The sequence below is a fragment of the Porites lutea genome, chromosome 1, assembly GCF_958299795.1.
Source record: "Porites lutea chromosome 1, jaPorLute2.1, whole genome shotgun sequence".
Taxonomy (NCBI): domain Eukaryota; kingdom Metazoa; phylum Cnidaria; class Anthozoa; order Scleractinia; family Poritidae; genus Porites; species Porites lutea.
The window spans coordinates 40,719,917-40,746,739 of NC_133201.1; the positions used below are offsets into that span (position 1 = coordinate 40,719,917).

Genomic DNA, 26,823 nt, shown 5'->3' on the forward strand with positions numbered 1-26,823 from the left:
AGTATCACACGATTAGTTCCGACTTTAACCGAAGGTAATTTTGGCGGGATCAAATCAGCAAAGCTCTGATTGGTCAGCACTTTCCTTCGTCGTGGAAACAAAGATGGCGTCGGACGACGAGGATGTGCCAGGTTTGTTGATTTTGATTATTTTACCTTGTTTCAAAGTTCTTCTTGTGTTCTAAACTTTTAAACAAGTTTAAATATGGAAAAGTTTCAAACAAACTCTACTGTTTTATGTATCTGCCTTGCATTGTTGCAGATTCTGGAGCCGTGTTTACGTTTGGTAAAAGCCGTTTCTTGGACAACAAGTTTTGGATACGCGATGATGCGGTTATTCATCTCGCTTGTGGGGACGAACATTCTGCTGTTGTGACAGGTCAGTTGTACATTTCTTTACCTGAAACGTACTCGGTTTTTTTGTAATTCAAGCTAGCTGTGTATTTTATTTTTTTTTTTAATCAAGCAAAAAACAGCAGGAAGGGAGTTGCATCTTACAACCTTATCAAAAACTAATATGATCACGTAAAGCAAGCTTATTTGAACAGACTTAATTAAAATTGAGTGGACATGAAATCAGTGAAGTACTCACCATATGCTTTTTATCCTGCACTGTTTCCTTGCAGAAAATGGAAAGCTGTACACATTTGGAAGCAACGACTGGGGTCAACTCGGCCATGGGAACAGGGTTCAGTTTCCTAGTCCAAAGCTTGTTAAACGTAAGCGGAATAGCCGTTACTTTATAGTTACTTATACGCCTTTGTAGTTGTTAGTTATCACACTTTTATAGAAAAGGAAGCGGGCTTATGATTGTTAAAACTAATTACAGTTGTAGCTTTCAGCCTTCGATTCAGATTTTCCTGCTTCCATCCCAGAACCATCAGGGTATCTAACAAAAAAATTAAAATTGTTAATTCCATCAAATTAAAATTGACACTGTTTTTGTGGGTTTTGAAACTTTACAGGCAGATGTTTTGAAAAATGAAAACAGTGATGTACATTAATTATTTTTTGTTTCCCTAAGTACAGTACATGCACAAGCATAACTAAGAATGCCACCTTCCAGATGTATTTTTGAGCAGTTTGATCTCTTAACAGATTTTGGCTTGGTTCATCACCTTAAAACAAAGTTGTGATTCTAAAGTACTTCCCCACTAAAGAGTTCCAAATTGACAGAGATGCAAACAACAGTGGATCATCAGAAAATATCCAGTTTGAAAATATGCCCTAAGTCTGACAGTATTCAGACGTAATGACTGGACACATCAAATACCCAAGACTATTATTTTGAAGCTGACGTTCTGCTTAGATCTAAGGAAATGAAAGTCAATCTAATTTATTCCTAATAACTTTCCTATTTTGTCTTACTACGTGTAAAATGACCACTTGGTCAGACGTGTGTCCTTTCTAAAAAGAATATCATTTTTTGCACTGCAAACCACATAAAAATCCAAGTACTTTATTTGTGTGCTGATTTATGAGTTAACTTGTTGTTGTTGTTGTTTTTTGTTCAGTTGATAAACTGCTAGCCGGCAAAAACAGCCGTTTCTCCTCGCTCTTCGCTGTTGGGGGTGTTTCACGCAGAGGAAGTCAATGTTTACATAATAAATCTGATAGTCATGGGGTTCCAATGCAAATTTATTCAAGTTTATGTTTCTCCTGGTTGATTTTAGCAAAACGTTGTGTTCATCTGCAAACCAGCTCATCAAAACTCAATTGCTTTTTCTAGAGAAGACTACTGCTATATTCGACAAAATATTAATATTGAGTGTTTTGTTGGAGATTCATCGCGTTTAGCTAGCATTTTTATTTGTCCTTCGCAGCCTTTTGTCTTTTGTCTGTCATTCAGAAACATTAGCTAAAACAATGTAATAGCTCCACAGACCATTATTAGTGCCTTATATGTCATCAGTATGGAATTTCTGTCACTTAGTTGTGAGCTGCAAGGAGAAATGGCTGTTTTCGCAGGCTAATGAGCTACCTGTTTCACCAGATTTGTGTAATTACTACAGAAAGGTTGACAGCTGTCTCAAAACTTTTGATTTGCAGGGCTAAAACCTGAGAGAGTCAAACTTGTAGCTGCTGGCAGGAATCATACAATTGTGTCAACTGGTTGGTAAATGCATTCATTCTCCATGTCTAGGGACCTGCCCCTGCTTATTTTGAACTATCATCTTTTATTATTAAGTCATTAAATAATTTTTCACGTAAATGTAGCCCACAAAGAAAGACCTCTATGTGTACAAAGTTACGTAAAAAATTCACTTTGAGCAGAGATTATAGATGCCCCTGTGTTTACCAGTCTGAGATTTTTGGTAGGAAACAGTTTTATTGTTAGATGTTATGTGAGCTTTGGAGAGCATGCACTTTAGGGAAAAAAAGCAGATGTTCACTACATGCACACATTTTTTTCTATGTACCTTTCCTGTCTTTCAGAGTCAGGAAAGCTGTTTAGTTTTGGTTGTGGGGGTGACGGACAGTTGGGACATGGAGACTGTGAGGTGAAAAAATCATTTTGTTTAATACATTGCTAAAGATCTTAACTTTGACAGAATTTTCTTCTGAAATGTTGCAAACTGTTCTGTAGAAATATCAGTAACAAGGTTCTCAGTGGAAGCTGGCACCAGGCAATTGATCTCCCCCCCCCCCCCCCCCTACAGTGTTGTACTTTGAAATCCGTAGCTGCTGACTTAATACATTCTATTTGCTGCTTTTCTCTTTTTCATTTGTGCTCAAGTCTTTTACCTATCCCTTTCATCTGATTTTCACTTTTCCTTGTCATATATTTTGCAAAATAATCAAAACAATGGAGACCAAACAGGTAAACTCACTGTTGCTTAGAATTGTACTTAACAGCCGCCTTGTTTTTAGCCAGGTAAATATGTATGCGACATTCATTTTGGTCCAGCCCTTCATGGTAAAACATGGTAAGGAGCTGCTGAATTCTATTCCTAAACAGTTTGCAATAATAATGGATGCCAAATTACCACTACAAGCTAGCTCAATCGATTTGGAAATGCAAATTTCCGTCCGTACATAAGCTCCTCCGAATATAAGCCCCTCCAAAAATAAGCCCCTTAAAAAGGGCCTTTGAAAAATATAAGCCCTGGGGCTTATTTTCGGAATTTTACGGTAATATTTTGGTAATTTTTCTGATTTTCTTCATAGAATTCCAATTTCCCTAAAGCAATAGAATCTTTAGCAGATCAGCAATACAAGGTCCTTGCTTGTGGATCTGATTTTACTGCAGCAGTCACTGGTAACTATTAGCAGAGTCTAATCCTGTTCTCCTTATATTTTACATTTTTAGCAGTCACTATTAAAATGATACAACAAAAATGTAGAATCAATCACAAAAATGACAACCGATTAATTAATCAATTTTAATAAAAATTAAATTGGTTATAAATAAATTGAATATTTGCATATGGCATTTTTTGTTTCTACAAGAGGCAACAATGTACATGTAGAGAGAGGAAGCATGGCCAAGTTCTTTTTCTGTTCTGGACTATACTTGATATACAGTGGCTTGATCCGTTTCCCTGCATGCAGTCCTGGCCATGGTATCTCAACAGTTGCATATCGCTTTCAACGGGATATATCGCAGGGGCTCAAGGAAGCAAATATAGAATTTTCTATTGCTTGAGGACAGCTAAAAATTTGTAAATGACTGCTTCCATTTAGTTACAATTTTCAAAGCTTATCTAACCAAAGATTTTCTGAAGTTTAATTTCTCACGTTTTACTCCGGGCCATGTTAGGCTGATTTTCGTAGGAGACCTTAAATTTTCAGATTCAAAACTGTGAAGGAGAGAGTAATAAGAAAAATTCTGACTATTTCAACCTTGAATTGCATCTAAAATTTTGGGGAAAATAATACCAGCCGTGAAAAAGGATTGTGAAAACCAGTTGCCCTGCCCACTGGATAGTTATTTATCTGGCCCGGGTTGTTCAAATGTTGGATAGTGCTATCCACCAGATAAATCACGATCCAGCGGATAAGTATTAGAGAAACCAATTGCGCTATCCATTGGATAGAGATTTATCCAGTGGATAGCGTTATCCTCCTTTTGAACAACTGGGCCAGAGTTAAAGTCCTTGATCATGTTTAGCCAATTCCTTTGCCTCCTACATGTTCCTACATGCACCATAAGGAATTTTTTGTAATTCAATGCTTAGACCTAAACCCTACCTTAGCTTGGATGACCATGTAGAAATGGTGCCAGTCTCATCTGCAGTAGTACTTTACCCTTGAGGGTAGCCCCAACATCCACATACAAATTCTCCGGTCTGGTTTCCATGTTCCAGAATGTGATAAACAATCAACGAAGTAAGAGAAAAATTTTCTTATCCAATTGTCCCTTGGACAAGCACTATATTACATGTATGTTTGGTTGTCTGAAACCAAACAGTTCTTGTTCAAAAGTTTTGCCTGATTCCTAAGCCAAACACAGCTCGTAAAAACAAATGAAATGACTGCAGTATGGCGAAATTAAAATGAATATTTAACCTTATTTTGTCAAGTATGAGGTTTCCTTTTATGACTATCAGATACATTTTAATTCCACTGTAGTTTGAAGTCAATTTTCAACTGTTTCAAAGGTTTACCTGTCCGAACTAACTTTATACCTGTCCCAGGCAATTGGACATAGGTTTTGGCACACCCTGATCAAGGTATTTTCCCTTTGGTGATCATTTTATTAGTTCTCATGACCTTGTCTTGTGATGGTGTATGGATTTTGTTAGGAGAAAATTGATGTTGGTCACTCTTGGCACTCAAAGGGTTCACTTGTGGTTAAAAAAAACATTGACTAGAGTACTTTATTTTTGAATACTTTCTTAGCTGAAGGAGAGTTGTTCACATGGGGATCTAGTAGTGAAGGTCAAACAGGCCAAGGAGGTGAAGACTGTGTAGTACCCACTAAGGTGCATCTGAGGGGCAAGGTAGCAGCTGTCGCCTGTGGTTATTATCACATGGCAGTAGTTACTGGTGAGTTACAATTGTGGTTAATTTACTGATATTTACTGCATGATGACTGTCTGATTCAGCATTTTGATTATAGAATATCTTCGCATTCTTGAAAATTATTTTGCATACCATATAATCAGCTCATTTGGATATTCAAAACAGAGGAATTTTGTTTATAATAACTGCAATTGGGTGTATTTTCAAATAGTATCAGTCACATGAAATTGTCTCAATGTTTTAATGTTCATGGAACAAGACTGTATTCTAAGAATTGTAGGGCACCCAGAAGTTCTAAACAAAACAATGTGATAATTTCTAAGTTACATGTATTGTGTTATATTCTGTTAAGTCCAGTGTACCTATGTGTACACCTCCCTTAAAGGCAAATCCATGCCTGTTACTATGGGACAATCCAAACCTGTATTACAGATTTTTCCTGACTTTACAGTGACCTTGAAAACAATTTTTTGAGGCTTTCAAGTGTATATAGTAATTATACTCTGATAATCAGATCTTTGCTGTACAGAAAAAGATTTGCATGAATGTTCTTTACCTTAATTTTGTGATGTTACACTGTACAGCCCTGTATGTCTTTTAACTACCTGTTTTGTGTCTTTTAATCTTAGATGATGGCTCTTTGTACACATGTGGAGAAAATGATAGTGGAAAGCTAGGACTGGATGAATCACAACTTAGAGACACTTCAGAGCTTCAAAAGCTATTCATAAATGAACAGGTTACTGCTGTTGCATGTGGTGGGAATCATACTGCAGTAGTCACAGCTAGAGGAAAATTATTTACTTTTGGACAAGGCGACCATGGCCAACTTGGTCATGGAACTTCAACGTTAGAATGTACCTCACCTAAACAAGTGACTAGTCTAAGAAATGTTCATGTTAAATTTGTAGCTTGTGGCGAGTCTCACACAGCCATTATAACTAAACATGGAAATCTGTATACTTGTGGAGATGGAAGACATGGAAAGCTAGGAATGGGAGAAGAATCATTTTCCAATTTATTCAGACTTGAAAAAGTGAAGAGATTTGATGGTTTTACTGTTCAAAAGGTTGCATGTGGTGGATGTCATACACTTGTTACTGCAAATAAAACATCTGCGGTCACTGATGGTACAGACAGTGAGGCTGAAGCTGAAAAGGATATGCTTTCAGCTTCAATTTCTTCTACCAGAAGCCTTCAGGATGCTGTGGACGGCCCACCGGGTCCCAGGGGTGGGCTTGCTGCCACACTTCCTGCAGGGGGCGTGGCGAGGAACAAGCGCAGACAAAGAAATATAGAGGTAATCATCTAGAAGCTTTATTTATTTTGTACTTTCCACTTCGAAGAAAAACCAAAAATTCAGAAGTTGTTGGATCACTGATGCTCTGAAGTTACACATTCCTTTTGGGATGTGTTGGTAGATTGCTCTGTTATTGTGCACAGTGTATTTTTTTTCCATTTATCTTATACTGTAATTAAATTAGTAATAATATTGCTACCTCAACTACAAGTTCCGTACAACAGATCTCTTAACCTGCTGACTAATATAAGCCATTTTCGGGCCTTTAAGAAGGCATCTTCATATGCTATATAATCTGAGAAAACAGCCAATATTTTGCGACATGTCACTTGTGTCCTTACACGAATGGACGTCTGAGGAATAAGCATGAAAATTTCATACAGATGATGCACCAGGGTTGTCAGAAAGTTTTGACGTAGATGGCTGAGTTGTCAAAGTGAGTGGCCAGTCCAGTGATAATTTATTTAAAAAACGCCATCCATAAAGAAATGCCAAGCAGAGTAGCCAGCTGATAATAACCAAGTAGGCAGCGATTTTTGCCGGCAGCAGGGTACTTTTGACAACCCTTTCAGATGAACCACTACCCAGATCTGGGTAGTGTTTGTGATCAGTATGCAATTTGAGCACCCAGATGTCATTTTGCAAGTTTAGTGCATAGTCTAGTGTGGATGGTGATGGTGATTCGGAGGGTTTCGTTGAATCTAGAATAAGATTTCTTATTATTTAAGCATTGAAATATTAATTTTTTTCTCATGCATTGCATTAAAATGTTTGATTATATACCCATTAGAACCTTGGTAATTCAATAGGAGGATCCTTGCCACCCATCAGCAAGTCAACATTACCTCCTCTGTCTCGGACTCTTCCTGCACTGAAAAAAGAGCCGATAAACCAAGAGAAGATACCTGTCAATCCTTTGGACATGTCTACGCTACCTAAAATATCACATGAAGACAGTGGTTAGTATCTGTTATTAATGGTGTAAAGATTTAATTTGTGAGTTCTGGCTTTATTTTAGCCTGCGTCACATATGAAACCAAACCCCTGGTTAAGTTCATCTGCGAAACAGTACCAAATCCTAGTTCTGGGCCCCCACCTGTGTACCAGGATTTGATTACGCTCCATGATTGGCCTGTTAAAAAAGCTGTTGTTGATTTGCCAATCAGAATGAAAGGAAATTTTGAAGTCCATTTCCGTTAATTTGTTGAGTCCTTCGGGGGCCAAGAACAGGGATATCAGCGCTGCTTCGCAGACATTACTAACCCGATGCAGGCTAACTCTATTTTGGGTGTTCATGATTTTCTGAGTTTAATTGACGGCTAGTAAACAAAGTGTAAGGGAGCTGCTCAAATTCAACCCAAATAATCGTAGTATAGATCTGGAGTTGAATTCTTGAGGATGGCACTCAAGTTTAGTTCCTTCATAACATGTCACATTTGGAAATTTCATGTTGTGAGTGGCAGTGACAGCAAGGAAATATACCTGAAAGCGTGGTGCATGTGCAAAATTTGTTTTTTGATTATCAAACCCATTAGTTTTTTGATATTCTCATTGCCATCACTGTCGTCGTTGCTAAAGCTCCCTCATGAGGGAAAGCCTGCAGTCCCTGGACTCTAAAAGATTTTCAGGATCAAGGATTTTTTTGTTATGCACTTTAACAGGAGGTGACCAAAGACAGGATAATAAGAAGTCAGCTGATAAAAAAGAAACAAAGGTGGGTGATTTTACTTTTAACATTGCAGCTTGAGGTCGTAAGTCCTTTGCAACTTCTCATGTACAGTGGGCATAAACATCTTTGCAAATTAAAATATTGTTACATGTCAGTATCCAAGGCGAGTACATAATGCCGTTTTTTGGCCCAATAATCGTACTTGTTGAGTCCAATAAAATCCCGCTCAGCTAGCAGATTAAGAACCTACATCTGAATATTGCCTTTAATACACTTATTTTGTAAGACCCAATTCATCCCAAAAATCGTTAAAAGTTTCATTACACATACTACAATGCATTTGTCCTTCCACATTTATTTGATAGCCCCTTGACACAGGCATCCTTTTGCCTTGTCCCACAGTCTTCCCTAATCATAGGGACATCTGCATAGTGGGCTAACATTTGATTGCTGGTGACCATTTTTAGGAAACTAAGTTCATTAAAAAACAAAAGGATACTGAGAGCTCTTCTGGTATATCAGAGAGTGAAGAGGATGAGGAGGGTCACGATGAAGGCCAAGATAAGAAGGAGAAAGAGAAAGAAAAAACAGCTACAGTTACCAAAGAGGAACCGAAAAAGGGTGAGCTGATTCATTAAACAATCGGTAAAATCATTTTTTCTGTCAAAATATGGGCGCTTGCCATTGGTCACGACTAGCTGGCTAGACCAGTCCAGTCTAAGGAGGATTATTTTAAGTTTTTATAAGGATTGCCCTTTTAAGTTTTTAAAAAAACTTATCTTCAAATCTATAAACAAGGGTCCGAATAAATTTTTGAACGAACTAATTTTTTTATACCAGTGCAACTCGTTTACACGGGACGGTGCAGATTCTGTTACAGATTGCAGTACTGCTTTCCGTTCAAAAACTTGCTCGGTTATGCAGGTCCCGTGTAAACGAAAAGCGGATTCGTGCACGTTTTTGTCCGTTCAAAAATTTCTCCGGACCTATATAAACGGGGTCATAGGCGAACCTCAACTAATGGCTCTCTTTCATTTGTCCCGGGGGATCAGTAAACACACGAGGAAAGAATTTTGTCAAGGGGTTTTATCCAAAGTTGAAGGTTTGAACTTGTAAACTGCTGACAGAGATGGTCGTTTTTTCTTAATTATATATTTTGTTGTTTTTTATTTGTTCATTACAAACGCAGAAGAAGAGTCCGAGGAATCTATGACCGAAGATGAAAGTGACAGTGAAGAGGAAGGAGAAGAGTCTGCAGACAGAAAAAATAAAACAGACGTGAACAAACCGCCCAAGGTCTCCTCAGAGAAAGATGACAAAAAAGATAAAGTTGCCAGTACGAAAGAAGAGGACGATGATGAAGAAGAAGAGGAGGAAACGGGAGAAGAAGATGAAGAAAGTGATGAGGAGGAGGATAGTGCCGAGGAAGGAAAGAAAACTGGCAAGAATGAACAGCTTGAAGTTGTTGGAAAAAAAGTTGATGTGACAAAAGTCGAGAAGTTGAAGAAGGAGGAGGAACAGGAGGATGAAGAATCCGAGGAAGAAGAGGAAAGCGACGAAGAGGAGGAGGAGAATAAGGAAGCAGAAGCGAGCAAAAAGAAGTCACAGCATAAAAAAGCTGAGGATAAAGGTGAAGCTAAGGGAAAAGGAAAAAAACCTGATGTAAAGAAGAAAAAACAAGAAGAGAAAGAGGAGAGTGAAGAAGAGGAAGATGAAGATGAAGAGGAGGAAGAAGATGAGGAAGAAGAAAGTGACACAAATGAAAAAGTCAAGGATAAAAAGAAAGGTACTAACTGTAGATATTTAAACTAGCCTCTTCCAAATGCCGCGCGTTCAGGTTGTGGGGATGGCTTAAAGAAAAGTGAGAAGGAAAATGACACCGCTAGTCGGCACTAATCAGAACACCTGGAAACGGCTATGTGTGATATTCAATAATTATTCCTCGAGCCCGAATGGGCCCTGAGTCAATAGCCCATGAGGCCGAAAGGGCTATTGGCTCAGAGGCCATGAGGGCGAGAGGAATAATTGTTTTAGTAAAATCCAACTAGTTAGACAAAAATATCGAGACAAAACAACTTTAGCTGGTTAAAGCTAGACTTTAATCGTTTTTTGCCGCCAAAAAGCCGGCGCTTTTCGTTACTAGTGGGGTATAACATATAGCCTAGTATTAGAACGCAGAACGCAGCATTGATAATAGACCACAAGTTGGATTTTACTAAACTAAGATAGCTATGAGGCAATACCTTTGGTTCCTGTATGTTCCACGTGACTGGTTTCCTGAGTTACCTGTGTTTTTACTCTGCTGAGTATACAAGGAAAGAAAGAGTAAAGAATCTCAAGCAGCCGTCAAGATAAGAAAAGGATAAAACTTGTTCAGTATTAACAAAGAGCTAAATACTGGTTCGTTTTGTAGAAAGCGATGGAAGTCAAGTTTTGAAATCAATAAAGCTTGCCGCGTGTCGGCTTAATGTGGGGTCCGCTAATACAGGTTTCGCTGTAGTCTACTGTAGGATATCATATTTGTAAATTCAACCAAATCAAGTAAGAATCCTAGCTGACCCTAGACCTAGACTGACCAGCACCAGCTTTCGCAATTTTGTAATTTTTTTACCCACGAAGCGTTTTGGAGTTCTTAAGAACGGGGTACCCAAAGAAAAACCTCTCGGAGCAAAGGACCACAACCCACATATGGCGTCGACGCCTGGGGGTGAACCTGGGCCACATTGGTGGGACGCAAGTACTCTCACCATTGGGCCATCCTTACTCTTACTTGACTGTTACTGTTACTGTTACTTGAGGACGCTTTGAACTCAGAGCAACCGTGAACAGCTCCGAGCAGCCTTTGGCAGAGTGGGATTTAAAGCTACTGGGCGACAAAGGTACCACTCGGTCATACTTTTCTCTTTCCGATATTTCAGATAAAAAGGCCCAGGATGATAAGGACACGAAGACCAAGAAGAAGAAACAGAAGAAAGAGGAAAACGAAGACGATGACGAGTCGAGCAAGAAGAACAAAGATGATAAAAAGGACAAAAAGAGAGCCAAGAAAGGAAAGGTAAGAGTTTTTGTAGGTCAATGTCTATTTCGCTCATGTTTTTCGATTTCTTAGGGAGATTTCATATTTGTGTAGAGCTGCAACATTCGGTTATCGGACAACCGAAATTTGCCCATTTGCCGACGATATCATTCCTACCTTGTCCATTCGTGTCTTTTTTGGTACATGCTGTATTATTTATTCTTTCTTTTCATTTATCGAGCGATTAATTTTATATGTCGCCTGATAGACACTTCCACGTAGAGTTGCTACAAGTCGACCTCTTATAAGTTCTTAAAAGTGAGCGAAGCGAGCTTCAATGCATAAAGTCTATAACTTCCACGGGTTTTTCAACTTTTGACTGGGATCAGTCATTGAGAATCCGTCAACACGGCTGCAAGGAACGCCTTAAAATCAGTAAAGTTGTTTAGTTTTAAAGGTATTTTTTGAAAACTAAAACGAAGATACAGCTCTGCAAAGTCGCGGAATTTTACAGACGTTTGTATGTACTTGTACTCCACCATACAAACGTCTGTAAAATTTCGCGACCTTGTAGAGCAATATCTTCGCTCTCTTTGGACTTGCGATCTTTAAACTAACTTGCTAGGTTCAAGTACTTTTTTACTGCCCTCTTTCCGGCAGTGGTGGATATTTGCTTACTGCTCTCTATCAAAAGTTGAAAAAAAAAAACGTCTAAGGATCTAAGCAGTTACCACTGTTTAAATTTCGATAAATTTCGTGATACAGCTCCTTTAAACTAAACGTAAATTTTAGAATAAACTCCCTTGAAAGGACGACAGTGCAGCCAAACCCCGGTTAATACGGGCACCTCATTATTACGGATAGTTTGCTTTGCCCCTGGGGAAATAAAGCCCTTAATTCAACCCCTTTAATGCGGACACCCCGTTAATATAGGGACACTTTCTATGGCTCCTCAAGTGCATGTCCGCATTAACGGTGTTGGACAGTACAGTCAAACCTCGCTTTACGGACACCTCAATATTACGGACAGTTTGCTTTGCCCCTGGGGAAATAAAGCCCTTAATTCAACCCCTTTAATGCGGACACCCTGTTAATATAGGGACACTTTCTATGGCTCCTCAAGTGCATGTCCGTATTAACGTATTAACAGCACCAATCATATTGTGCTTGATATATTTTCAGGAGAAAGACAGTAAGAAAGAAGAAGAGGAAGAGGATGGCGAAGAGGACAAAGACGAAGAAACAGAAAAAGAGAAAGGAGATAAAGAAGAAGAAGAAGAATCTAATAAGGACAAAAAGGGCAAAAAAGAAGACACATCAGGCAAATCCGAGTCTGGAAAGAAAGGAAAGAAATCAGGCATATGCGTCCTCTTATGAGAAAGTTTTCAGAAATTTAACTGTTCTTCTGGGTGAAAACTTAGTGGAAGATTCGTTTTATATGGAAAACGCTTTTTAAAATTTTAACCAAATGACTGTGATTTTGCTGACCGTTTGAAAACATTTTAAATGTTATGCCGCCTAGCATTCTGAGCAGCACGTAAATCTGTGAAGGAATTTCTAAAAAAAACTTCTGTCATATTTTTTCTGAACTTAAAGGTTGTAAATTTTGTTGTCTTTGTTCAGTCGATTGTATAAATAATGTTTCGAAAGCGATCTTTGACATTATATTCTTGTAAATAATTGTATAGTAAGCAAGAGACATAACGACCTTCTGTAACAAAAAAAGTAAAATATTTTTCTGTCGACGTTTGAATTTAAGTGGTGTCCTTTAAAGGGTTGGACACAGATTTTCAGTGATTTTGCCTACCTTGTTAACTACGAGACTACAAGTTTGTAAATAGAGGATATTACATGGCCTTGAGATGGTACGAAATTTTGTCTTCTCTTAATTTTTGTGTAGACATACCGTAAAAAATTCGGAAATGTTTGGATGGGAAATTTTGTATCTCCAAGCGTTCTGTTAATTTTCTATTTATTATATTAACACCAGTGAAATGCCAAACCATTTCACTTTAATATTTTTCGCTGCAAAAGGCGCGATTTATTATGTGGCCATAGCAACGGTCATCTTTTCATTTGCAAAAATAACATGTTGTTTTCACCACGTGTGAAGATATCATGCTTTTACGCCAAAGCTCACCTGGTATTTCTGTGGGGCTTATACAATAAAAGAAGGCTTTTAAACTCATCGCTACCTGACAAATAGACATTATTCCCAAGCATTATTATAAATTGAAGCAAACTTGCAAAAAGGCGTCCTGCTGCTTTTCAACCGGTTTGCCTAAATTCAATCTTTTTTTACTTTTTTTTTCATTTTTTCCCATCCTTGCTCCTTTTTGCCTTTTCTTCATCTTTCTTGTGTTCCTCAACTTACAGTATGAAGCCGTTATTTTTAAATGCCAGTCAATTTCTTTTGCTGATATAACGGGACCTCGCCCCATAAACACTTTAAGCCCCAATATCCTCAAATTCTCTAGTCTGATCTTCATACATTTCCTTGAAGAATAAGTTGATAGAATATCGGGTAACCGGGTTGGCTATTGAACAAGCGCACGGTGCGTTTACGAGTGATCGGCATTGTTGCCTGCAGACCTGACTGAACGCGCAGGATTTTCCGGACAGCAACAAGATTTATTGCATAATAAGGGCAGCTTTACAACTGTCAAACTCTTCAACTTACAACCATTCACCACTCTATACTAAAATCTATAGGAATTATAGCAGCATTGCGAAATATGGAGATCTATAAATGCCTACACAAGTTCCTGAAACTTCTATGAGACATTCCTCGGTGTTTTCTGGCAGGAGAACCAGAATAATATCCTGTTTACTGAGTTAGGCTCTTAGTATAGCTGTGTCAGATTAGCCGCAGAGCAGTCGTCAATATCGGCTGCCGCCACGAGTGCAGCTGCATATACTCAAAGTTCGCCCCTTGCAAGGGAAGCTTTGTTCTGGAACTCCATTCCAGACAATTTAAACAGAGTACCAAGTCTAAAAATTTTTTAAAAGCTTCTTAAGAAAAACAGACCCTTGTTCGACAATATAAATTTCAACAAGATGAAATAGTATTTTAATTGTTCTTAACGTTTAGTCTTTTATCCTACTACTGTGTACTTATTCTTTTTACATCCCTATTTTCTGTACATTTTTTAAATTTTTATTTGTATATCATCAATAGATGGTTTATCAGCAGGTCCACATCAGCTTTAGCTGCCTTTAACTTAACCTGCTTTACCAAATAAACTATGGATGAAGGAATGAATGATTCCGGAATCCGGCGGGAAAATTTTGCTTGGAATCTGGAATCCTGGGCCTTGGAATCTGGAGCTCAAGGAATCCAGAATCCTACTAAAGATTGGAATCCAGAATCCAAGTTTCACTGACAAAGACTGCAATCCAGCCTCAAAAGAGGCAGAATCGCTAGTTTCATTGGAGAGACTGTTCTAATTTGAAGCCCTGAAGCGGAAAGCACGTTCTGCGGCAGAGATTAGGCACTGGGGAAGGTTAAGTTGAGTGCTCTGCCTAGTGTTATAGAGTGACCAATCTATAGCAAACTCGGCCCCCATAAAATTCTATAACTTCCTAAGTGAAGTCTACTTATGGCAGCATTTCGAAATATAGAGATCCACAAACGGCTACACAAGTTCCTAAAAATATATGAGACATTCACAGGCACGAAAGTCACAATAAATCCTGTTTAGTGAGTTGGGCTCTTGGCATAGCTGTGTCAGATTAGCCGCAGACCCGGTGGTCACTATCAGCTGCTACCAAGAGTGCAGCTGCATATACTCAAAGCACTGTATAATCTCCCTCCAGTTTGCTTAAAAGTAGCTGGCGAACGTTGGTATTACCAAGTTTTATTGGACTCGCCCTCCGTAGATTGTACAAATGTTCAATGTAACGTTTACCACAACAAATTTCAAAATGCTCTTTTATAAAAAGCATTGGTTGCCAATCCGTTTGCAAGGCTGATACGACCCCATCAACTCCGACATCACTTGGAATGTGTTCCGGAACTCGTCAATGTTGACATAGCAACCCTTGAATACAAAGAAGAAGAAAAACAGATGTAAGAGAACATTAACCTAAACCGTAGATAACATTTTAACAATGAGGCTTGATTATGCAGATCGTGGGAAATGTTATCAGCCTCCGAGATCTGCATAAGGCTTGCCTCCTAGAGACTTTCTTCAAAGCATCGACGCCGCGTTTTACAAAATTAATGTACTTTGATTAATGATGTATGCCACTTTTTATTTCCTTTTTTTGCACTATGCACTATTGTTTTTCTTTCTTTTTTTCTCTTTTTGTCTGTAATGTAATAAATTGTTGAAATTTATATAAAAAGGAATTGGCCTATTTTTCGGCCAGTTGCAGGATATAAACAGATGATTTTTTTCTTGCAGATACTGCCGACCAAAAAAAAAGATAAAACCCATCGTGCTTTATATGTATTCTTGCATTTCTTCTGTTAAGTTTTAGTCATGAGCGTGAACGCCATTATTTTAGTTCAATCAGGCAGCTAAGCTGCCTCGCCCAGAAACGAGGTGGATCGATGAGTTAGTTAACAATTATTCCTCAAGCCCAAATGGGCTCTGAGTCAATAGCCCATTCGGCCTTCGGCCTCATGGGCTATTGACTCAGAGGCCATGAGGGCGAGACGAATAATTTTTTTAGTAAAATCCAACTAGTTGGTCAAAAATATCGAGATAAAACAACTTTCTGGCAAAACGCGATTCAGCGACCATTGTTTTGGTTTTCAAAGCCGGCGCTTTTCGCTACTAGTGGGCTACAACATATAGCCTAGTAGTAGTTCAACCAATCAGAACGCAGCATTGATAATAGACCACTAGTTGGATTTTACTAATAGGCAATACACCATCGAATCGACGGACTTTCTTCCAAATATGGTAAGCATCAGCTGGCGGGTTACGGAGAATTAGCCGAGGGATTGGAGCGAAATAGAAACGGCGAAATATTTTGAAAGATGTAAAATATGCAGAACAGGGGACGTTCTACTAAGGCCGGTTAGCAATTCATTCAAAACTTAAAAAGATTTGGCACTTGTAAAAATGCCTTGGCCGGCCCTGGCCACGATCAAGGACTTCTTGAAGGAACACGTTGTGCCGGACGTTAGAAACCAAATAGTACGAACTATATTAATGCCAAACATACCTGTCACAGCCCGTAAGATTCTCTACTTGAGGTAAATATATTATAACAGAGACATCTAGAGGACGACTAGGTGAATCAGTTCTCAGTACTAAGAAGTGCGCGGGCGTGAACCCATAGTCATTTTTGGCGCGAAAGCGAGATAGTCGTTGTAATTCTTCTACGGGTTTTAGCGAAAATGTTGCAGTAACGAAAACAGTTTACTAAAATGTTATTAGCCGCGTTTTATCACTTTGTGATCGTGAGAGAAATTAATCTCCTTCAATCAACAACCGTGTTAACTTTTCTGGTTTGAAAACAGTATAATGATAGAAGCTCTTTGCAGTGTGAATTTTTTAAAAATGCCTTGAATGAAGCAAATGCTAATCAACTTCCCTGTACGTTGACCACTGTAACTTGTGCACAATAGTTGATGTGATAAATTCTAATAAGCTGCTGATTAATGGCCTTTTATAAGCGTTCAGATACAGTAAACACCCGCATATAAGAACACACGATTTCGGAGGTCAGGCTGATTGAGTTCTTATTTATCGGGTGCTTAACGACAAATCAGCCTCAAAATGTTCTTAGATTTTTATTTAGTAATACTATCCAAAACATGTTGCTAGAGGTATATTTAGCATATTTTAGTAAAATAAAATAAATATAATTATTCTGTAATTTGATTTTAACAAATGAAGTTATCTGACAGCAAACATAAACTTACATGTTTTGTAATTATGACACTTTTTCCACTTTATAAGAACATGTTACAATTTTCAGGCTGATCTTATTATTATAAAAATGGAGCTTTATTGGCCAAATTTCAGCCTGGTGTTGTTAATCCATTTGTTCTTATATGCGGGTGTTTACTGTACACCCCTTGCTGTTAATTTTTTTTTCTCCTCACTTTACTTTGCACCGTCCCCATTATCGGAACTCTTGGAACAGGACCAGTTAAGAGTAAACTTTGTTATCGTGTTTATTTGCAATTGTTGTAATTACTAAGAGAAGTACATAAATAATTCGAAGAGGGCAGACAGCAAATTGTTGGTCGAAGGAAACAATAATATTTTTATTTGAAATCTAAATATTTCTATTTGCTATTTAATAAGTTTCAAGGCATTTCCATTTTCTGGGAGCAGTAACGAAGTATAGTGTCGTTAAAATAAAAACATACCTTTAAAAATCTGACTCCACCATTAAGCTTGAATGAATTTCGACCATGAAGAACGCGGCGGTTGTTAAAACAAATTAAGTCTCCTGGCTGCATGGTCACAGTTTTCTAAAATAACAAAGCAGTCTTTCTGTGACCAGTTGAAAAATCAGATTTACTTCAAAGTTGCTCGTTCGGGACAAATGTGATGCCAAAAAAGGTGCAAACTTGGAGGAAATCAAGCACAAAAATGCTAAATTCGTAGTGACAAAATTGTTGCCTCAAATTTTTGAACGGATGACTTGGCTACCAAGGAAGAAATTTCCCGCTTTTTTATTTATTTTTACGCATAATATTTCCACATGTGTCATCACTGTTTTCTACTAAGGCTTTGTAAGCATTTTCGAAATACAACATTAACATCGCGCTGGTTGCTTTAACTTATGCTGTCTTTCCCGATACAATAGACAAAAATTTCTAAAACATATTCTTAAACTTCAATGGACAAAATACGTCTAGTAGAATTTTAATAAAACTGATAATTAGAAGTGTCACCCTCGATTCTATCGCCTTCGATGGGTCGGCGCCTATCTATCTGCTGATAAAAATCTCGAGTTTGCCTTCTAAATGTTAATTGCCACCCATTGTATGCTGTGTTTACAGCTACCCACGGGGCAATATGAATTCAAATTGAACACCGAAAAAGAAAGGCTGAGGTTTTAAGCGTTAGATTGAAATTAACCCGCATATCCATGAACTGAATAATGACCGCAGTCATTTTCCATACCTTAATTGTAGATTCATCAAGAAGCTTTGTAAACCTCCGATATGCTTTAAAATAAGGCTTAACATCTGCCTATGAATAGACAAACAAGGTCAGTTGATTGTGGCTGTACGGCGGAATGATAGGCAACAAGAGGGAAAGATTTCCTGATATACTAAGTAAGTGTACTGCCCATCGTAGTATTGATTGCGCAAACCTTGCCAGATGTATTGATACTATTCTACTGCGTGGGCCTGGCCACGATCAAGGACTTTTTGAAGGAACACGTTGTGCCGGACATTAGAAACCAAATAGTACGAACTATGGTAATGCCAAACATACCTGTCACAGCCGGTAAGATTCTCTACTTGAGGTAAATATATTATAACAGATACTTCTAGAGGACGACTACATGAATCAGTTCTCAGTACTAAGAAGTGCGCAAGCGTGAACCCACTGTCATTTTTGGCGAGAAAGCGTGATAGTCGTTGTAATTCTTCTACGGGTTTTAGCGAAAATGTTGCAGTGACGAAAACAGGTTACTAAAATGTTATAAGCCGCGTTTTATCATTTTGTGATTGTGAGAGAGATTAATCTCCTTCAAGAGATATCATTAACCGTGTTAATTTTTCTGGGTTGAAAACAGTATAATGATAGAAGCTCTTCGCAGTGTGAATTTTTTTAGAATACACGAGACAAGTCAAATCTGCGCGTCCTCGCAGACGTCGTCGTCCTCTAAAGGTCTCTACTATCGTTTAAGCAAATTTATTCAGTTAAAGTAACTCGTTACAGTACATGTTTCAATGAAAAACCTGAGGCCAACGGTGCGCTCACTTTACGCTGCCCCCTCTCTTTACGGGTATATTTAAAGATATTTAAAGCTACACGGAAGGGAAAGAAGTCGAAAAAATGAATTTACACCTGGTAATCAAAGTCCAAACCTTTCGCACATAAGGCCGTGCTTCTCGTCTTAATTCCTTCTTGGGTTCGCATGGAAAAACCAAGGGGATTTTAGAGTATAGTTCCAAATCTATGATGGTAAATGTTATTTTTCAGTAGCAAAAAACTGTTCTGGTGGCCGTCATTAAGAACACACAACATTTTCTCTCCTGAGTGGGGTGAGTGGGGACCTTGTTTATGTGTTCATGGTGGGAACTACTCAAGCAATGGAAAACGTTTTCCGTGTTTGCATAGCCTGATATAAACACGAGAGGGGTTGAGAAATTCGATACAGTTATGCAAACCCGAGACGAAGTCGAGGGTTTGCATAACTGTCGAGAATTCTCCCAACGCCTCGAGTGCTTATATCAGGCTATGCAAACACAGGGAAAAAGTTTTCTATTGCTTTTATAAAATAAATTTCCCGAGAAAAAACGCAAAACTCTTTGTATGGCACTGATTGAAAGAGAAATTCTTACCAGTCGCAAAGTCTTGTCCACGAAGCCTTGCACGCGTAATCAGTTCTTGTTTTGCAAAAAGATGTTTTCCAAAATACGGACTTTCTCGCTTAAAATGTCAGCTTTGTAAGGGCGTTCGCTGGAAGTTGTGGAAACGCTCGTTCAATCTGTATTTGGTGGCAAAACGGATTACGAAAGATGAACAGAAAACCGCATCGCTGTTGCATACTGGAGGGTTGAATTTTCAGGAGCTTTATTACACGTTATTGACCGGTACGGAAATCAAGCCGTTCGCTGAGAGTATGGAGTTGTTGGATAACTATTTTGCACCGCAGTTGAACGTTCCATTCGAAAGGCATCAGTTTAGGCAAATGGAGCAAGCGTCAGGAGAGTCGGTGGATCAGTTTGTTTGTCGGTTGAGGCAGAAAGCGATCTTCTGCGAGTTTGAAAATGTAGATGAGGCAATAAGGGATCAGGTTATTGAGAGATGCAGGGACCCCAGACTTTGCCGTAAGTTCCTTGAGAAAACAAATGCTACTCTGAAGGATTTACAAGATTTGGCTCGTGTGCAGGAAGCAGTGAATATGCAGGTCAAGGCTATCGATCAGTCATCCGGTCAGGTGAATGCTGTTTCCGGCAAACCTCACAGCAAAGGAAAAGGAAGAAGGACAGCGCAGGGTAGAAACAGAGGAAATTAGCCTGGTAAACCGTCGGGTGGTTCTCAGGAGACAAAACTAAGAGGCTGTTTTCGCTGTAATTACACTGACCATATGGCACGTGACCCGAATTGTCCTGCCCGTAGCAAGAAATGTAATGCATGTGGCGAGATTGGACATTTTGCAGTCTGTTGCAAAACAAAGGAACGCAAACGTCTTACAAGGGATGACGAGGGAAGGAATAATACACGGGGTAGAGCCTATCAACTATCAGAAGATTCAGTCACTGGACAACAAGATTATATGCATTTACAGTTGGACTCATTAAGCCTACAAGTGGTAGTGAAGTTGATTTGAAGGTTGGAGGAGTGACGTTACCAGGGGTACTTATTGATTCTGGAGCGTTGTGCAATGTGATTGATCAAGCAACCTGGGAAGTTTTGAAGATTAAGAAGAGTGTTCAGTGTGAGTCCAAGAAATCAAGCAAAAAGTTGTTTGCTTATGGACAGGAAGATCCTATTGAGGTGATTGGACATTTGTGTCTGAGATCGTGTGCGAGATCAGTGGCAACAGTTGTGTGGACGAATTCACAGTGGTTAAAGGTCCAGGAAGATCTTAACTCGGAAAGAACACTGCAGAGAAGTTGGGCGTGTTAAGGGTCGGTCCAGATGTGTGTTCATTAACTGTTGAAGGAAGTGATGCCGACATTCGTGAGAAGTATAGAGAGGTTTTTACAGGGGTTGGAAAGCTGAAAGATTTTCAGCTGAAATTACGTGTAAGAGACGATGTCACGCCGGTTGCACAACCCGTACGGAGACTGCCATTTGGGTTAAGAGCCAAGGTTGACGAGAAGTTGGATGAGCTGTTAGCCAAAGACATCATCGAGGAGGTGTCACACAACCCAACTGAGTGGGTGTCGCCGTTGGTTGTTGTCCCTAAGACAGACGGTGACATTCGGATTTGCGTGGACATGCGCAGGGCGAATTCAGCAATAGAGAGGGAAAGACACCCCATCTCTACAATTGAGGAAGTCTTGTATGACCGTAATAGCTCAACCGTCTTCTCAAAGCTCGATCTCAAGTGGGGCTTCCACCAGGTGGAATTGGATCAAAAATCGCGCGAGATCACGACGTTTGTTACACACCGTGGTTTGTACAGGTACAAACGTTTGATGTTCGGAGTAACATCGGCGCCTGAAAAGTACCAGAAAATTGTGGCGGATGTTTTGCATGGTTGCGATGGCAGATGGCATGGCAGATGATTTGATTGTGCATGGTTGTGGCATAAAGGAACACGACAGGAATTTGCATGCTGTACTGACCCGATTGAAAGAGAAAGGACTAACCTTGAATGGCGACAAATGCCGGTTTCGTATTCCCAAGCTTACATTCTTCGGTCATGATCTGAGCAGGCAAGGTGTTGCGTCCAGTGAAGAGAAAGTAGCTGCCATCTTGAACGCAAGCCCTCCACAACATGCTTCACAGGTCAGATCATTTGTTCAGCTTGTACAGTATTCTACAAAGTTTCTTCCCAACTTCGCGCAAGAAGCAGAACCACTCAGGAGCCTCCTGAGGAAGAATGAGCCTTTCAACTGGGGTGAAGAACAGGAAAGGTCATTCCAGAAGTTGAAACAGCTAGTTGCACAGGCCACTACGCTTGCATATTTCAGAGGAGACTGTAAGACACGTATTATTGCCGATGCAGGTCCACAGGGTTTAGGTGCAGGGCTGACTCAACTTCAAGACGGCGTGTGGCGAGCAATCTCGTACGCATCCAGAAACCCCACTGAAGTGGAGCGGAGATACAGCCAGACCGAGAATGAGGCCCTTGCCCTAGTATGGGCTTGTGAGAGGTTCAACATTTATGTGTACGGGCGCAAATTTGAACTTGAAACTGATCACAAGCCACTCGAGTGTATTTTTGGCAGGCTATCAAAACCATCAGCACGTATCGAACGTTAGGTTCTGAGGTTGCAGGGGTATGACTACAGAGTTGTTTATCGGCCTGGCAAAGCGAATATTGCAGACTCTCTCTCAAGACTCAATCAATGTAACCCTAAAGACACAAGTGGGTAGGAATTTGACTTTGTCAAGGCAGTCGCTGAGGAAAGCTTACCTGTTGCCCTGACAGCGAAACAAGTCGAATTGGTTTCTGATAGTGACCCAGAAATTGCTAGCCTGAGACAGTACATTTTAAGTGGGGACTGGTCTCAATGTAGGATGACAGCTTAAGTGTGTGTCAAGGATGAATCGTGTGTGTTAGGCAAACTTGTTTTGCGAGGTACGAGAATTGTTGTTCGGAAGGCTTTACGGGGAGAAGTCTTGCGTCTTGCCCACGAGGGACATCAGGGCATCGTAAAAATGAAGGCACGGTTAAGGATAAAGGTTTGGTGGCCAAAGATTGACTCAGACGCAGAGCAGGTGTGTAAGTCTTGTCATGGCTGCCAAGTCGTAGGTGAGTTCCAGGTTCCTGAGCCTGGCAAGACATAGCCATAGACCTGATGGGCCCCCTTCCCACTGGAGAAAGTTTGCTCGTAGTCGTAGACTATTACAGTAGATTCTACGAGGTAGCGATCATGTGCTCAACAGCAGCTAAGAGAGTGGTGGATGCACTGACACAGATATTCTCCAGATATGGATTTCCATTTACACTCAAGTCTGACAATGGTCCTCAGTTTTGCTCTGCGGAGTTTGAGAAGTTTCTCTCTGATAACGGAATCGAACACTTAACTTCCCCACCGCTGTGGCCGCAGGCCAATGGACATGTTGAGAGACAGAACAGAACTCTGCTTAAGACTTTGAAAGTTGCTCGCGTCGAGGGCAAAAACTAGCGTGAAGAACTGCAGAAGTTTCTGCTAGCATATAGAACCACACCGCAAGCAAGCACTGGTGTTACTCCTGCTTTCCTTATGTTTGGCAGAGAGTTGAAAACCAATCTTCCAGAGTTGAGGCGCGCTGGTAACCTGTTGGACGAGGGGGTCAGAAATCGTGATTGGAATCACAAGTTCACCCACAAGGAACATGCTGACAACAAGCGGGGTGCAGCCGAAAGCCCTGTAGTGCCTGGAGATCTGGTTTTACTGAAGAACACGAAAACGTCTGGCAAGCTAGAAGCAAATTTCGAGAGTGAGCTATACACAGTGCAGACTAAGGAAGGCAGTGAGGTGACTGTCAGGTCAAAGGAGAGTGTGGAATACAGGCGGAACAGTTCATTTGTTAAGCGGTACAACCCACCAGGGGAATCCCCGGAAGCCACAGAGGCCGTTTCTCAAGAAGCACCCAATACTCTTCCACCGGAGGAGAGTATAGCGACATCAAGCCAAGGCGGACTGCCAGAATGCCGGGAAGTACAAGGACTATGTACTTTATGAACTGAACTCTGTTGACACGTTGGACTTATGTTGAAGTCTGTTAGATTTGGTTTCATGTTATTAGATTTTATTGAACAGTCTTATTGAGATAACTCAATGCGAGCAGAACAGTTTTCATACAGATTTATTTTTTCGCAGTTAAGTGCCTTGTTGACTTTTTCTCGTAGTCTGTTTGTTTCTAAAGAAAGGAAGGGATGTAATGTATCGATAGTATTGTCTACCGGAAGTTGTGTTACCGGAAGTTCTCGGTTACTGTAAACGTGCAAAGGATCATGGATATTTGTGTGGGCCATGCTTTTCGGGTGTCATGGCGGCCGAATAAAGTGTAGTTCCTTTTATAGTTAAATCTGGTTTATTACACGGCCATCCGGGCGTCATTGTTACAAGCTTAAGCGAAAAAAATTGACACACTTTCTTTGTAACGATTTTCCAAGTTTCAGCCGACGGAGGAATGGGTAAATAAAGTAAACTTGTCGAGTTTTGAACTTGAAAACTTTTTCAAATTCGTGCTTGCGTGATTAGCGCGCGAAAAGCAAAACATCTTGACGCCACAACCATGTTAACCCACTCTCATGCAAACACTCCTCTCAGCCAATCAGAGAGCGCGTACGATCGTAGTTATTTTATAATATGGGGTATATACCCTCTTTTTTTGGCGTGTGGATGCTTACTTCTGGTACAAATAAAGGACCCTCAAAATCTGGAGACCAGTTGACAGCCACAATCTAAAAATAACCAAACAAAAAGGGCAGCAGTTATTATAAAAGTCATGATTCCTATCATGCGACAGTTCCTAAGTTACAGCATTTTCCACTAAAGAAATGCAAAGAACAGTAATAACAGCAACGTGTTGAGTGAAGATGGTCCCAAAGAACCAGCCTGTTGGGTCTGCGTTTTCGTCACAAACATCTCTTGAAATTCAACGATTCCGTTATGATGCTACTGGGCCTCAGTATTTAAGCAATAGAAAACGTTTTCCGTGTTTACATAGCCTGATATAAACACGAGAGGGGATGGGAGAATTCAAGACAGTTATGCAAACCGGAGACGAAGTCGAGGGTTTGCATAACTGTCGAGAATTCTCCTAACCCCTCGAGTCTTACTGTCAGCTTAAGCGAAAAAAAAATGACACACCTTCTTCGTAACGATTTTCCAAGTTTCAGCCGACGGAGGAATGGGTAAATAAAGTAAACTTGTTGAGTTTTGAACTCGAAAACTTTTTCAAATTCGTGCTTGCGTGATTAGCTCGGGAAAATCAAAACATTTTGACGCCACAACCATGTTTACATACTCGCATGCAAACACTCCTCTCGGCCAATCAGAGAGCGCGTACTATCTCAGTTATTTTATGATACCATTTCATTGTATCATCTAAACGTAAGTATTATTTTCAAAAGCAGCTCTTTTATTTCTCTTTCTCTGTCAAATTAAAATTTGCAGATATGAAAATGTGTTTAATCGATAAAACTCACTGAAATTCCATAGAGTCATAGGCCAAAGTGCATCAAAGTTATACTAAAATTTTGAAATCTACGGATACTCTATGGAATTCAATGGAAATCCAAGGAAACTCCGTGGCAGCTGTCGATGGGGTACAAGTAAAACGAGTGTGTGTTTTAAGGTTCCGAATGAATGCTCCCTACCGTTGAAAAGCATAGAAACCTCTCCCGACTCCATCCCACTTGGACCTAATTTCTAGTCACATTTGGAAAATAGGGTGCCATAGGAAGGCAGTTCATTAACCATACTGTTGGTATTGTTGGTACTGTTGATTAACTTTGTAAATATTAAACAGGTACCTACAGAGTAAAAATATAACTCATTGTACCTCATTGTCTGAATTAAGAACAACATGTGGTCTTTTGTACACTAGCTTCACAGGATAATCCCTACAACATAAATAAGAAAACAACAACGAAAAGCTTAGCTCATTGACAAAGTTTTCTCGATGTCAGATTAAGCTTATAGTGTGTTACATTATTTCTATTGATATTTTTAGTGGTTGTTATAAAGATGAAAATTTAAAAGTAAGAACAAATACCTTTCAAAGTGTATTTTCTGAAATGTTGCTGGTATACGCACAAGATTATTGAAGTCATCAGGAAACTGTTTTCTTAAATCCTGAGCAACCTCAAAAGCATCTACAAATATGCTCTCGCCTCCTTCAACTTCTGGATCGAATCTAAGCATAGACAAACGGAATAATGTTCCGGCTTTAGCTGTACTGAATTCGACACGGTGACAGAGGATGAAACAGGACTTGCGTCCCAATGATGTCAACCCCTTCATTACCCACCCAGCCCATGAAACTGAGTTGTTACACACCACTCGGGTCTACGCCCCATACTCTTTCAACGAACAGCAGTGTGGGTTCTTTTACGTCCCAAAAGAATCACAACGGTGAAAGAGCTGTCAGACGGATCCTACGGTTTGTCGTCCTTACCCGAGAAGACTAGAATAAGGTCTAACCATTTGTAGATGTCACAGCAAAGGCAGCCCATTCTCCTCAGTTATTTTGAGACCGTGTGTGTTCGTAGGGTCGAGTTTGAACCCTTGACCTCCCGCTCGGCAGACTGGCGCTTATCTAATTGAGCTAACCGGGCAGCGGTATTAAAGCACTTGTTACAGGACGCAGTGGAACGAGGTGTCTCGATTGCAATGCAGCCGTTAAAGTTTCTCAAAAATGATTTAGAATGTAGCTTTATACCTTAGGCAGTGAAGAAACTGAAGTCCAGGTGGAGACTCATAATACACCAGATCCGAGTGCGGAGCCAATTCAACATCAGAATACGCAATAGTGATTGGATTGGGAACAGTCAGCACATTAAATGTCTAAAAAAAATAGTACCACTTAACGGTGAGATCATCATTAGCCGCAAAAACCACTCGGAATATCGCTATTCAATGCAGTTATTAGTACTAACCAATCCATAAATGGTTTCATGAAGAGGTCCCATTCTTCTTGCAACCTGGTAGATAAAAAAGAAAATTTTAAACAATGTTCCCTTGGACATTATCTTGCATCAAAATCTATTTACTACTTTGCCTGACACCTAACATTTGCACATTTTGCAGCATGTTTTCGTTTTGATCGGGTGACCTGTTTAATAATTACAGCTAAAAAAATTCAGCTCAAAACTAGATGAATGAAATGTGTCAGAATAGCAGCTTTTAGAGAATGTTGACTAGCTAACTTCAGATATTATAGTAACTATAGCTTCACAAACCTTACGAACAGTTTCCTCGTCATCAGTTGGCACTTGTTTTACCAATGACATCCCATGATCACTTAGTTGGCAAAGCATTCTTAAATACAGCAGGAAACACATGATGGTTAAATATTAAACTAACATTACAGAACACGATACAAAGATACGGGGG

At 39.7% G+C, this 26,823-nt stretch overlaps 2 protein-coding genes across 4 annotated transcripts in view; one reads left to right on the plus strand and one right to left on the minus strand.

The window, feature by feature from the left end:
• Window positions 1–8: 8 nt before the first annotated feature.
• On the plus strand, window positions 9–12,941 carry LOC140950524 (X-linked retinitis pigmentosa GTPase regulator-like). Its single transcript, XM_073399769.1, has 14 exons — window positions 9–131; window positions 262–378; window positions 626–718; window positions 2,049–2,111; window positions 2,436–2,500; window positions 3,168–3,258; window positions 4,842–4,988; window positions 5,594–6,264; window positions 7,055–7,223; window positions 7,926–7,978; window positions 8,401–8,554; window positions 9,123–9,719; window positions 10,852–10,988; window positions 12,132–12,941. The coding sequence occupies exons 1-14, from the start codon at window positions 104–106 to the stop codon at window positions 12,324–12,326; spliced, it is 2,580 nt and encodes an 859-aa protein (XP_073255870.1). The 5' UTR covers window positions 9–103; the 3' UTR covers window positions 12,327–12,941.
• Window positions 12,942–13,992: 1,051 nt separating this feature from the next.
• The window catches only part of LOC140950689 (gamma-butyrobetaine dioxygenase-like), a 53,839-nt gene continuing 41,008 nt past the window's right edge, over window positions 13,993–26,823 (minus strand). For all 3 annotated transcript variants that reach the window (XM_073399948.1, XM_073399942.1, XM_073399936.1), the window contains 9 exons: window positions 26,670–26,748; window positions 26,367–26,411; window positions 26,150–26,274; window positions 25,484–25,624; window positions 25,271–25,331; window positions 24,114–24,167; window positions 18,044–18,112; window positions 17,281–17,385; window positions 13,993–14,989 (listed from right to left, as the gene is read on the minus strand). In XM_073399948.1, coding sequence (XP_073256049.1) covers window positions 14,882–14,989; window positions 17,281–17,385; window positions 18,044–18,112; window positions 24,114–24,167; window positions 25,271–25,331; window positions 25,484–25,624; window positions 26,150–26,274; window positions 26,367–26,411; window positions 26,670–26,748 — 787 coding nt within the window. In that variant the 3' untranslated portion in view covers window positions 13,993–14,881. The remainder of the gene's footprint in view (window positions 14,990–17,280; window positions 17,386–18,043; window positions 18,113–24,113; window positions 24,168–25,270; window positions 25,332–25,483; window positions 25,625–26,149; window positions 26,275–26,366; window positions 26,412–26,669; window positions 26,749–26,823) is intronic.